The sequence below is a fragment of the Callorhinchus milii genome, unplaced genomic scaffold (assembly GCF_018977255.1).
Source record: "Callorhinchus milii isolate IMCB2004 unplaced genomic scaffold, IMCB_Cmil_1.0 Scaffold2, whole genome shotgun sequence".
NCBI classification, from domain to species: Eukaryota; Metazoa; Chordata; class Chondrichthyes; order Chimaeriformes; family Callorhinchidae; genus Callorhinchus; species Callorhinchus milii.
The window spans coordinates 51,792,808-51,805,852 of NW_024704743.1; the positions used below are offsets into that span (position 1 = coordinate 51,792,808).

Below are 13,045 nucleotides of genomic sequence, written 5' to 3' on the forward strand. Positions count from 1 at the left end.
GATGAAGACTAAGTCCTTAGGCACTAGACCATATGTTTGGGTTTCTTACCAGAGTGATTGTTCCTTCATAGAAGAATGCGTACTGCTCTTCAAAATCTTATAGGCGTTTAATTGTTTCCATATCTAAAAAAAAGCATTCGATATGTATAATTTTTAAAAAAGAAACGCAGTACAAATGATGAATCCAACCAACTATAAATATTTACTATAGACGTTTTACCCACAAAATATACAGTCAATTCATTTTACAGTATATTCTGTGAGGCACTTTGAGATGTCTCTAAGATGTGATAAGATGCTATACCAAATGCAAGGATTATTAATATGAATAATATTATTCAACTATCTCATTTTTAATTCCCCTTTGATGTACCCTTTTACAGAATCATACCAGTTTCAATGTTATATCTAGGTAACCAATCGTTTGACTAAAAACAATTATCTGGAGAGAACACTGTTGTATTATTTGATTTCAACTTTATTGAGCCAAGTTCCTAAATATGCTCTAAAACTTCACAACTAAGCTTCATAAAGCGGATGATCATCGATTGATATGAAATTGGTAAGTAGAGTGTTTTTCTCCTCGGGTAGTCTGAAAAAGTGTCTTAAAATGATATACTAATAGAAAGTGGAAACTAATTTGTTGGAAAAGACAATATTTCAGGCGCTGGCATCTGCTAAGACTTTATTCCAACAGTCTGATCAATTATCCCTTTGGGACATTTGATTCTTTACACTATGAGGCCAAGGCAGTGATAATTAATAGTATAGGGCTGAAACCATTGCCGAGTCTGGTTGAAAAACATCGCATTATCAATCAAATTTCACTTTTTAAAAAATCTATCCCGTTATTACAATTGTCTGTTGATTCCTGTTGGCTGTGCAACAGTGAACTTTCAATATAATTTGTCTCCAAGAGAAGGCAAGCGCGCTTTGAGGGCAAACGTTATCTCTGGATAATAATAATAATCTGGTGACAATATTACTTGATGAAGTAACTGGCTTCAGCCTTCAGTTAAATCCTGCAATAGGTTTCCTGACACTATTATGGCATATTAGAAAGAATATATCTTTATGCGTGCATGTATGGAGAATTGTTTCCATAAAAGAACACACAAACAGATTTCCCTCATGAAACAAATGCTACCTCGTTAACCATGACTGTGTCTGTCCCATTACCGTGGCTGGGGAGTCGAGAGTTACATCACATAACTATAGTTTAGCCAGTTAAAATTAACTTTAAAATACCAACGAGGCTTGTAATGTTTCAAAAAAAGTCCCGAAAAATATGTTTAGCCTATATCCAAGAGTGGTACGTTGCCTGGGGAGAGCTGTCAAAGTCCATCTGTGCAGAAAGCGTCTAATGGGTCCAACGCCTGTTTGGTCCAGGCTGGTGGAGACCATAATATATGGAGAACATTTGAAGGCAATCCGTGAATCAGATTTGACTCCAATAACATTGAAACGTTCAGCATTAAACTCGTTGTTTTCAAATAAGAAACCCTGGTACCGTCTGTCTGAAATGACCACGAAATGATTGAGATAGTCAAACAGTCATCCGACCTCTGCAAACATTTTTTTATGCAAAGGGGTCTAACAGTTTAGTCAAAACAAAAAAAAGGGGGGGGGGGGGGGAAGTACCAAAGTCTTCAGAAAAAAAGTTACTGTGACATTGAAGCGTGTTTTTGTGGCTGTGCCTGTGTGCACTGACGGGCACACGTACACACCCACAATCTGCTGACAGATGTAAAACTTCCCCCCAGTTCACTGCACGGTTACTCCCTTAACTTTGGAAATGTTGAAGTCGAATACGCTGCGAGTTTCACTAATCAGTACGAAGCCATTATTAAGTTTCCAAATAAAAAGCAATAAGCAATTACCCACTTGGGAAGCAATTTAACGCGTTATTGGTAAAGTAAGACTCTTTGCAACAACCTATGTAAGGTATATAAATAAATGATACGGTCCGAGATTCCATTGGTGTTTTCATTTCGTGTTTCATGTCACGATGCCTTAGCACGAAAGTGATAACATACAAAGGGTCTTTTCTTCTCCCAGTCTGTTTTTGGAACCAGAATCTAATTTATATGTGATCAGTAAGTGTGCAGTGAGTTCATATGTTCGTATAAAGAGACTTTTTCAGAACATTCACCGACTCTCTGTCTCCCCTCCACCCCCCACACCCCCACCCCATATAATACCCTTTCTCTCACTTTACTCCTAAAGTACTATTATGCTATCAGATAAGTACTTCCATATTCGCTTGCGAAGAATTTTAACAGGTTTGCTTCACATGTCAGCGGACGGAAATGTTTTAAATTATATCTCGGTTTCGAAATGAAAGCCCCAAGTTTTACTCGAAATAAAAGGATCCCCGAAGCAAGACATTCAAATGTGCTTTGCAGACCAAATACTAAACTGACCATTGAATAATTTTACAAACCGAACGTCAAGACGATGTTTTACAAGATAGAAGCAAAAATAAACTTTTGCGGATTTCCACCACAATTCTTACGTGGCAGGAGATTCCCACTAAAAATAAGGTTATTCTCCTTTTTGGAAAATGAGTAATTGCCATTAATGTTTGTAATTACTGATAATATTACCAACATTCATAATACACTAAATAATAAGGGATTTTAGCACGTAGCAACCTTCATATTTAGAAGTTTCATTTGCATATTTTCACGCGCTTAAAACAGCTGCAAACTTTCATCCCTGCGATATGGAAACTGCTTTCAATGACCTGCTCAACTTGAGATGGTCGCGGCTGAGTACCGCCGAATAACTGTCAACGTAGATTCTGGTTATTGGCATTAGTCGGTAGAAAACTAAGGCTCTGTGTCCGTCTGATTGCCAATAGCACCTAACGTGAATAACCCTTTTGTTTTAGTTAACACACAGAAACGTTACAGCTGCTCTAACTCAAAGCTTAACATATTGAATTTAACTTAATGTTCTCACGTTTTCACAACACTGTTATAACTATCTATGGGTAACTGTAGAAGAATTCCGTGCCCTACTTTTGAGCGCCCCCTCCCCACTGTTCCTGTGAGAATAGCGTTTACCTCGGGAACAACATTCATTTGAACTCTGAACGGCTCAACTTTATACATCACAAATGTGCAGATATGTATATAATGCAAATGCTCGTAAGACGATGCCGGAATAAATATATAATGTGTATACTTAAAAAGAAGCAACTACGTGCAAGCAAAATATTACAATAATTGGGAAGTACCGTACTTTGAAAGTATGTGACTATTTTGTCAAATTAGGGAAATGTAATTTTACATGCTCCGTATATAACATTAAACCAGGTATTAAGAGAAGTCTAAATACTAAACAATATTCGTAAAGCAACAGGTTAGCTGTACCTTGCAAATCCACTTATTAGTTTAAGGGCTGGGATCTTTTCTCTTCTTTAGATTATGGTGTTCACTATTAAATCTCCTAAATAAAGTACAGTTTGTGATTATAATGACCAGTAATACTTACAAGCAATGTTTTGACCTACACCTTTCAGAGAATGAGCACACGTTTGTGTACTTAGACTCCAGTCTTTAAATAAACGCGGACTCTGCTTCACATGAAATGTGCTGAGCCGTAGTTATTTGCTGTAATGGGGGTGGGGGGTCCAGATTAATATCTGCAGGCAGTGGCGGAGAATATTTTGAATATTGGGAATTCTCCCATTTGAAATTTCCTTGTTTCCAGTTGTTGCATTGGCTCTTGCAAATTTATTTTCGAAATTCTACTCCCGTGTGATAAGGCACTCTTACCGTCCGCATAATTTCAACCAAAGTTATGAAATTTGCAATGGCGATCTTTATTCTTAAATGCCTTGAAATGCATCTTCTTTGCACCCGAGAGGTGAGCGTGGCACATTTTTACAGACAAACCCCTGTAACTGATAGCCAAGGATTAACTATTGCTCCCAACCACAGTGGGTGCTAAAAATCACCTCTAGAAATTAGCGAGGCGTGTATTTGACGTCTCCGAAAGCATGAGCAACAACAAAAGGTAGTGCTTGTTAACTTAAGGAGACGTGACCCCCGAACTTCCAGTGAATCTTGGGTGCAAAAATGTTTATTTCAACGCTAAACTTTAAACGGCAGCGTTTTACAGAGCGCGCAAAAGCACACGGGTGGAATGAATACAATGTGTGGATTTATGGAATTAATTCCCTTTTATATCAGAAGGGAGTGTGAAAAGTTTGCGAGCAATTAACTTCGGATACCAGGAGACAAGTTGCTTGCGGAAGAATTAAAGCCCTTATTTACACCCACTGAATTTTCTGCGCTCTGGTTTCGGGGGTAAACTGGGAAATGTTGTCTTGTTGTGGAGAATCGTCCGTACGTTGGATGTTATGCAGGTACAATATTTGATGATCCTGGTCTGTGGGTATGTAATGGGGTTCAGTTGCGGGGAGCATCTGTATTGCAATAAAACATACCTATCGGAAATTCGAGTCTGGCTAGAAATGTACCATTCACTGTCAAAAAGTGTCAATTAATTGAAGAAGCAAAGGGTCCAGTGGGTCACAAAGATACGACCGGGATGGTCTCCTGGGTGCTACTACCTTACACTTCCACAGCCCTCATCCTCGGAAGGATTGTATTCTGCTTGTACAAGACATTATTTAAAATTCAGGTCTAAACAGGAACCACTTCACCAAGCAGGATGGCAGCTGGACGGACGGATGTGTTTTTTTTTGCCCTTAAACATAAAAGGTCGATTTGTTGCATTTGCTCCCAATGCATTACAGCGACACGGACGTGGCAACTGAAAACAAATGTCTAAAAGATCAGTTGTGCCCGAGACTGAGAATCGCGTGGAAAATGTAGATCACAGTAAAGTAAACCGATGAACCCGATCGTCAAAACTGTGCTAAACTGCAACGATGGGGAAATGACGAGAAGGTAAATAAATGGAAGTTGAACGTGAGCGAAGGGGGGACTCCAACGGGACGAGGGCTACTGTCAACTGCAAGTGTGAGTCCTGAGGGGGATGCGTGGAGGGTTCACTAATCCAGATTGTAATTGTATTTGCTATTTGTCTGGATTGCAAATATAAGTAAGGTATACGGGTGGCGGCTTCTGTTTAAATACGATGTTTAGAAAACAGCAGGATCGTGAACTGACTGCTTCAAACCACACTATCTCTCTCGCCTGTGTGCGAGCAGACCAGCGCGATCTCCCCGTGCTTTACATATTTAAAAAGATAACGATTGACTCAGGTGACATCTTGATCTGCCACTGAAACGACCGACGCTACATAATAATTAAATCGCAAGTAAAAACGAAACCTCCAGCGCAGTGTAATCTTCTTAAGTCCGACGCGACAGCATACGCGGGGATTTTAATCGCCTGATAGTTCAGTTCATTTCAGTGAATCAAGGTGTTATGTCCCTCGACTTGTGCTTTCCGCGGGAGCCTGTATCCAGCCCCACAAGCAAAAGAGTGAATTACCTCATATTTGATTAACAGTAATTATATCATCTGCTTTTATTTAATATGTGTTAGGATAATCCATTTACCAATAACGCTGTTCCCAATCAGCCCGACCACACACACACACACACACACACACAGATCACCGGTTGATTCTCAGTTGACGAAGCTGACTGTTCATAGCTCGTTAAACCCATCGAGAAAGACTGGCTGTAACTTATATATAGGGCATCGGTATCACCTACTGGTAAAGGCAAGGTACACTATATCATCACAATTATTCAATAAGGATCTGTGTTCACACCGAATGGGACGCAAGCAGATCGTGGACGCATTTCTGCAAACGTCGCATTGAAACCCCAGACTGGACGCGTTAATTGTATAAAACTTAATGAACCCGATTTTTTTTTGCTACAAACGTCAACGCGGCTCAAAATACGACCCGTAAAATACACACAGTGGGCTTGAGATCATTATCTTTTCAGAAATCTACTCCGTCGAGATCACCTTGTTTTTTTGCAGGAAATTCCCACGAAGGCAGAATGATTTGTGATTAGGTTTAAGATGAGGGTTGCGCGCTGCTAGAAGTTGTCCCAATTATAAGGGGACGATATCAGTTTAATAATTCATTGGAGCTTCCAATGACTCCCTCTTAAACCGACCTGATTCAAAAAAAAACGATGAAGGCTTCTCTAATAAATGCATATGATATATGCATATGTGGTATAGATAGATTTATATATTATACATCCATATATGCATGCACACAGATAGATGCATGTGCCGAGATAGATATTCAGCAGGTTATGTTTCGTGGGTAACGTTTCAGAACAGTCGCCTTCTTTAAGGATCCCGGCCTCGCAGTGCGTCCAAACTGCGCACAATCCATCAGAGCCCCTCTCCTCTCCCCTCCCGCAGCCTCGTTGCCTTCACTGTCAAGTTCAAGCTTCTTCAACATTATTCTTTCCCTCATTTGACCCTTCTAAACCGACACGAGTTGGGAAAACGCATGGCTCCCATTCTACCGTCGTGTTTGCATCACGTTCGTTAAAATGTGCCCCTGAGCTAGCCAGCGACGTTTCGTTTCCATTTCCCATTTGTTTGCTTTTGTTTGCTCCTGACACTTCTTAATGTACTCCAGCGTGTTTTAATTGATTTTCCTGTTTTTTTTATTCACCTGATTTCTTAGACTACTTCTCAAGACTCTCTTAAACGCGCAGTCCCTCTGTCCTTTGGCTGGCGTGCAATTAGTCTTGTGAACAATGTTTAAACAAACGTTTAACAACGTCAGCTTGTCCACCATCATTTCCACAGACGTCAATCTGAAGTCATTTTTTATTTATAATCCCCATTATTTCAGGCGAATTGAAATTCTAATATTGCACATAGAATTTTAAGTAACAGTTTGTAATTTTTTCGTTGTGGAAAAATCGAAAGCTACGCTGCACATTGTGAAACGAAGCGCATTCCCAGAATAACTCCCATGTAACCCACTGTGATAAAACTATATATTTTCACCATCAATTTAACGAGCACAAGGATTGTCAGATACGAACCCCGAAAGCCACTTGGGTGTCAGAAACAGGCGATGGATTAAGCCGGCGTTTTACCAACAAACTTGTCATGAAAGGAGGGGGTGGGGTGGGGGGGGGGAGGAACAGGATTTATGGACGCGCACAAATAAAATCAAAAGTACCATAAATTAATAAACGATTAGCTACAACAAATTGCAGAGAAAAATCTATTGATACAGAATGAGAAAACCGGATTGAGCAATCCCGATCAATTACCTGAGATATTGTGTCAGGTTAATTTACAAAGTCGCATGTTAAAACCTGGGTTGTGTTGGTGGATTTCCGATTTCCTTACTCTGAATAAATCAGTTGAGTTACACTCTTTTTTTTTAGGAGCAGAGGCGGCGATGATTATTGTTTGGTAACCCGGTGCACTTGATCATGCAAAGTAGTGTTTTTTTAGAAAGGGACAATGGGAGAAACAAAAGAACGGGGAAGGGAAGAAAAGGACGAAGGGGAAGGAAAAGGAAATATTGTCAAATGCAAAAAAAAAAAGCACACGGATGAATGAGGAAAGGGAGGAGAGGGTGGAGAAATGAGGCAGAGAGGAATAGAGAGCTGAGATGCATGCGGTGAAATGAATTGCAACATGGAAAGAAAAGGCAAGTGTGTGTGTGTGGGGGTGGGGGGGGTGGAGTGAGGGGGGGGTTGAGAGAGAAAAAAAAAGTAAAGCAAAGAGGGGTTTGGCGAGGAATGGCCAGAATATGAATGAATCGATCGAGAGGGTAAATGGAAAGGGGGAAAGCGGAGAAGGAAGGGAAGGAATGAAAGAAAGAGGAGCTGCAGAAAGTGGTCCCTGGCTGGGAGGAAGCTGAGTGCCATTGGCCGGTGGCTGGGGTGGGGGGGGGGGGGGGTGGGGGGGAGGCTCCCCTCATCCCAGTCAGTGAGCTGGCGAGGCCGGGGGGGGGGGGGGGGGGGAGGGGAGGGCAGGGGAGGGGCACCCGCCGCTATGTAAATTGTGCGCGGGTGATTGACAGCAGCTGTGGCCGCCGCCGCGCTATCTAACCAGCACTCGGCAGCAGCGCTTAGCAAAAGCACTCAGAGCCTCTCCTGCAGCTCTCCAGCCACAGCCACAGCCACATGCAGACACCTTCCTAACCCAGCGCCCAAGCCAAACCAGGGGGGGTGGGAGGGCGGGGGGTGCATCTCAGATACATGCTAGCTCTCTAGCAGCAAACCAACTCTTTCTCTCTCTCTCTCTCTCTCTTTCTCTTTCCCTCTCTTTCTATCTCTTCTTTTTTTGTTGTTTTCTTTTGTGTGTGTGTGTGTGTGTGTGTGCGTGTGTTTTGGAAAGCGATGTCTTATCCTCAGGGTTATCTGTACCAGCCGGCTGGCTCCTTGGCTCTCTACTCGTGCCCGGCGTACAGTGCCTCGGCGCTGACCGCCCCAAGGAGCGATGAGCTGGGCAGAGCCTCGTCCGGCTCGGCGTTCAGCCCATACGCGGGCTCAGCAGCCTTCACAGCCCCCTCTACAGGCTTCACTAACCCGCTTCAGTACTCAACTGACCCCGCAGCTGGATTCCCGTCCTACATGGTACGTCAATAAATTTTAAACCGACTGCATTGCATGCATGCATTTGCGTATTTAAGACATTTTTTTTTTTTAACTTTGCGACCCTTTGGACTGCTCAGCCGTGACTTTAATTAAGTTTTATTTCTGCTTTTGACAAACGTTGGGTTTTTTTTTTAACTGCAGTACTTGTGAAGTTACGATCCAGCTGATTATAGCGAGGGATCGTGCTTTCTGCTGATGGACAGACACACACTCATGCTGTGCGTGAAGGGAGTATTTTTGTGTCATAAAAAGCAGGCAAAAAAAAAAGCGAAACGATCTGCTAAAGAAAGGAATGTGTTTCACAGGATTTCAACGATCCGGCACACAAATAGTAGACGTTAGTTGATCGGAGAAAAAGTTGAATGGGTCTGAAAAAAAAACGAAATGCTATTATTAAAGTTGAGCCATCAATTGCACACGTTCAAAGTTAAGATTTCCAGGTTTATGAAGCAAAGCTGAAAAGTAATTGCATTCGCTGTTTACGCATATAATTAGAGAGAAGGTCAACCAGAAGGTGGCCTTTGTGTTTTGGTTGATGCACCAAATATCACAGCCACAACATAGTAATGCTTGTGAATTGCAACTGCCTCAAAACATATTCAGACATGCTTTGTTTTTGTTTTTTCGCGTTTGCAACTTTGTGAAAGTAGTTGACAATAGTGCAACCAAGAAGACCCGCCGCCATTTTCACCGACAGGAAAATATCTTTGATTTTCTTTCTTTCTTTCTTTCTTTATTTATTTTTATTTTTTTTAAAAAAATCGTGCAACAATGTCAAACACTTCTTTCGAAACCGTAGGAGAAATGTGTTTCGATCCGCGGAGTGTCACAGTGCGATTTGAGCTCTTGACAGTGTTAAAAAAAAAAGGCCGCGCAATCCAAGAAATGCGCACACTGGGTCTGATCTGTACGATTTTGCAAAATTGGAGTTTGGATAAATACGATCCTCTTGTCCCGAAAGAGTGATGGTTTGTTCCTCTGCACTTTTAGGGATCTCCGTATGATGCTCACACGGCAGGGATGGCCGGGACCCTCAGTTATCACCCGTACGGTAACGCTGCTTATCCATATCAGCTGAACGACCCAGCCTACAGGAAAAACGCCACCCGAGACGCCACGGCCACTCTGAAAGCCTGGCTGAACGAGCACAGGAAGAACCCTTACCCCACCAAAGGGGAGAAGATCATGCTGGCCATCATCACCAAGATGACCCTGACCCAGGTCTCCACCTGGTTCGCCAACGCCCGGAGAAGGCTCAAGAAGGAGAACAAGATGACCTGGGCTCCGAGGAACAAAAGTGAAGACGAGGAAGAGGAGGAATTAGGAGAGAGTGAAAGGAACAAGCAGGAAAGTTGTGAAAAAAGCCACGACCACAACGAAACTTCGGTGGAGGATGAAGGTTAGTGACATTGGATATTACGTTCTTCCAACTTTCTTTTTGTTTTGCAGCGACTGCGCTGCAGACCACAGTATGTGTATGAGAATATAACTATTCGCGAGCTTTTTGACATCAAGATATAATTTTAACAAGGCGTTCAACAGTACTCGGGGGTGGGGTGGGGGGGGGGGGGGGAAGCAATAATACTGTGGGCAGACACCGTGAGGAAAACATAAACACACATGTAAACACGAGCAGGGATAGATGTGCAATGTTTTATTTTGATTTCTCTCGCTTGTTAATCCTGTTGTGCTGTTAATTCAATGCACATTGCACGTCAAGAGATACCGATCACTACACAAAGTTGCTCAATTGCATATTGTAACATTAAATGCATCGTTGAGACAGTCACGTCGTGATGCAGAAGCGTTTAATTGTATTTGAGGCTGACGGGCTATTCATGAGTTCTCCAAAAGAACGAAACACACACCAATGTGGCCGTCTTTAACAATATCCCAAGCCTGTGCGCCTACAATACATGTGTTTCCGCACCTTTATAAATGTAGGGCGATGTTTTAGTACACGCCAGTGAAGTATCTGTGTGCATGAGGGGAATCGTACACGTTGGTGCATTTTTTTTAAAAAAAATAAAATGTCAATGCACGTGTAAATATTCTGCAAATATTCAAAGATAAACCTTTCTGCACGGGTTCTGCTCATTTTACCAAGGCAGGCCGTTCGAGTATTTTAATAGCAAGCTGTGCTTTGTTTTGTTGCAGGGATTAGTTTGCACGTCGACACCCTGACTGACAGTTCCTGTTCTCCCGAGTGCGGAGGGGAGAAAGCGAACAGAGTGGACGACAGCGTCTGCGAATCGGGATCCGAAACCAAGGAGAAATGCGACAATTGTGCTGCGGACGACGAGGATGTCGATGATGCGGATGAGAGCGATGGCGACGAGGAAGAGAGAGACCTGACTCGGAAAGCTGTGAGATCCTCGCCCCTCACCGGGGTGGAAGCCCCTCTCCTTCACGTTCAAGACGACGAGAGCTCGGGGAGTGTAAACAAAAACAGCCTGAGCAGCATCACCTCCCCGGCCTCACACACTCAAGCCAACAAACCCAAACTTTGGTCCTTAGCAGAAATCGCCACCTCGGATATAAAACAGCAGATCGGACAGATTTGTTCTTCATCGTCGACCTCATCGTCATCTTCCTCAAGCCCTACCTACCCGGCCACTTCAATTCTTGGCAGACCCATTTACTACACTGCCCCCTTTTACACTAACTACACGAACTACGCCAACTTTAATCATCTGCAAACCCAAGGCATTCTGCGGTACAGCACCAACGACTCTGTCTTAAACACTGCTTCCATACACAAACAAAGCACTGACTCTCTAAAAACTGCGAGCTCCCAGCTGGACCAACACTTCAGGGCCACGGCTTACGACTCCAAAAAAGGTACGTGCTGATGCCAAGCTTTCTGCTTACAGGAGATGTGCAGTGAGAGGCAAATCATTAGCCCTTAACAAAAAAAAATACCCGGGGTGGGTTCTGCAAAGCTGTCGCTACAAGTGCTGCATGGTCGGATCACATAAGATTTATCAATTATTATTTATTTCTAAAAAAAACACCCACACCCACACACAAAAGTGTAGTAGCAGTAATCTTTAGTTGGGAGGGAGAGAGAGAGAGAGAGAGAGAGAGAGAGCGAGCGAGCTGTGACTAAATGATGGTTGTATTTTTTGACAGACCCCAGCGATGTCTGCACAGTAGGAGTGCAACCATATCTATAGATGTTTAATCAGCAGTGCAAGTAAGTAATCATATGGACTTAAACTTTTATAGGAGGGTTTTAAAATTAAAGTAGTGAAAGTAAATGTGCTGCAGATTTTTTTTGCCGTAACTAAAAGTTGTATTAAGTTATTTTACTCCCATTATTTATGGATTGAAAATTTAGGGCATAAGTAATGCCCCTCCCCCCCCACCCCATCTCCCCCCCCCCCCCCCCCCCCACCCCCACCCCTACCCCTTACTACCACACAAATTTTGCAATGTCTCCATTAATTGTGTTTAATGTGTCTTTGAAAATGTGACAGTTGTGTGTTCACAATTGAACAAGTTGGCTGATTGGGATTTTTCTTTTATTTCCTTGGTCTGCAGGTAGGTGTCACAATTGCTTTGAAAATATCAGCGAGCCATCCCCCCCAGCTATTAAGCAAAAAAAAATGTATATAATACCGGATCACATCTTGTGCCACTGTATAGAGAATACCCACAGAGCACTATTTTAATTCCACAGATCATGTTAATTTAAAAAAAAAGTAAAATCCGTGCAAACATATCTGTGCATTTGTTAGTTACAATAATGATTCTTCTGTATATGTGACTTTGGATAATGTGTTCTCAGGTTCTCTTCACTTGATCCGTTTATTTGCCACGTTCTTGGTGTAATGCGGCTTATTGTAAAACTATTTGTAGATATACAGTAGAACAATGTGATTGAAGATCTTGAGTATCTGAAAAAGTGGAAAACATTTGATATTTATTTTTGTAATGACGACATAAAGCTTCTAGTAATTTATGCAAGTTGTATTGCAATGAAATCTGAACATTTTGTAAATAAATCTGCTTGTTTTTTTTGAAACGTGATGACAGTTACAATCTGTTTGGTTGTTATAAGGATTCTTTACTAATTTATATCTTTAAATGTAAATAAAATTGACTAGTCTGCAACTACAATTTGTTCGAAATGTTGTTTGAATTATTAGTATTTCATTTCAGAGGTTTATTTGACGTTAAATTTTATTTTATTTCGCGTTGGTGATGGAAACTTAATTAAAATATCTTTAAAGAATGCGTTTGATATTTATTTCAAATCAGAACTGTTGTTTGCCGTTTGAACGTAGGCGGTAAAGCTGGGAAACCAGATTTAAAATTATATAACGCTCAAATATTTGTACGACTCAATGCTTAATGAGTGGCAAAACAATTTAAATAATAGTCTTTTAATAACAGAAGCAAATGCCAATTTCAGAGACTTTGAATCTGTATATTTTCCTTATCTAACAACACTTAACGATT

At 41.7% G+C, this 13,045-nt stretch overlaps 1 protein-coding gene across 1 annotated transcript; it reads left to right on the forward strand.

The window, feature by feature from the left end:
* Positions 1-8,054: 8,054 nt before the first annotated feature.
* irx2a (iroquois homeobox 2a) lies at positions 8,055-12,783 on the forward strand. Its single transcript, XM_007903005.2, has 5 exons — positions 8,055-8,560; positions 9,572-9,980; positions 10,739-11,422; positions 11,714-11,777; positions 12,125-12,783. Exons 1-4 carry the CDS (start codon positions 8,324-8,326, stop codon positions 11,755-11,757), a joined length of 1,374 nt encoding a protein of 457 aa, XP_007901196.1. The 5' UTR covers positions 8,055-8,323; the 3' UTR covers positions 11,758-11,777; positions 12,125-12,783.
* Positions 12,784-13,045: the final 262 nt, after the last annotated feature.

Bases quoted from the DNA above. Each gene is read 5' to 3' on its own strand.
- irx2a (XM_007903005.2), top strand. From the start codon at position 8,324: ATGTCTTATCCTCAGGGTTATCTGTACCAGCCGGCTGGCTCCTTGGCT. The intron at 8,561-9,571 runs GTACGTCAATAA...CTGCACTTTTAG, and splicing joins CTGGATTCCCGTCCTACATG to GGATCTCCGTATGATGCTCA. The intron at 9,981-10,738 runs GTTAGTGACATT...GTTTTGTTGCAG, and splicing joins AACTTCGGTGGAGGATGAAG to GGATTAGTTTGCACGTCGAC.